The 330-nt window shown below is 63.9% G+C and overlaps 1 protein-coding gene across 1 annotated transcript in view; it reads right to left on the bottom strand.

The window, feature by feature from the left end:
* LOC104387086 (chloride channel protein ClC-Kb-like) overlaps positions 1-330 on the bottom strand; it is a 16,878-nt gene that overhangs the window by 3,597 nt on the left and 12,951 nt on the right. Inside the window, 1 exon segment of the mRNA XM_009995777.1 lies at positions 18-329. Within this exon segment, the coding sequence (XP_009994079.1) occupies positions 18-329 (312 nt within the window).

Genomic DNA, 330 nt, shown 5'->3' with positions numbered 1-330 from the left:
ATGGGGCTTGGAGCAACCTGGGCTGGTGGGAGGTGTCCCTGCCCATGCAGGGGGTTGGATCTGGATGGTCTTTAAGGTCTCTTCCAACCCAAACCACTCTGGGATCCTATGGAAACCCGGGGCTGGGGGGGGGGCTTACGCCATGTGCCGGCTGCGGATGGGGGGCAGGTAGGGCAGCTTCTTGACGATGATGGGGCCATCGTAGAAGGAGGGTTGGTGCTTCTGGGTGATGGCGTTGGCCACCAGCACGGCCAGGACCGTGGGCAGGACGTGGCCCAGGTGACCAGTGGCCTCACACACCAGCAGAGCCGTGGACACAGCGTGGGTCAC

Source organism: Chaetura pelagica, unplaced genomic scaffold (genome assembly GCF_000747805.2).
Source record: "Chaetura pelagica isolate M959 unplaced genomic scaffold, ChaPel_1.0 scaffold234, whole genome shotgun sequence".
Taxonomy (NCBI): domain Eukaryota; kingdom Metazoa; phylum Chordata; class Aves; order Apodiformes; family Apodidae; genus Chaetura; species Chaetura pelagica.
Note: the sequence above shows the minus strand (reverse complement) of the source record. Positions and strands in the feature narration are given on the sequence as shown.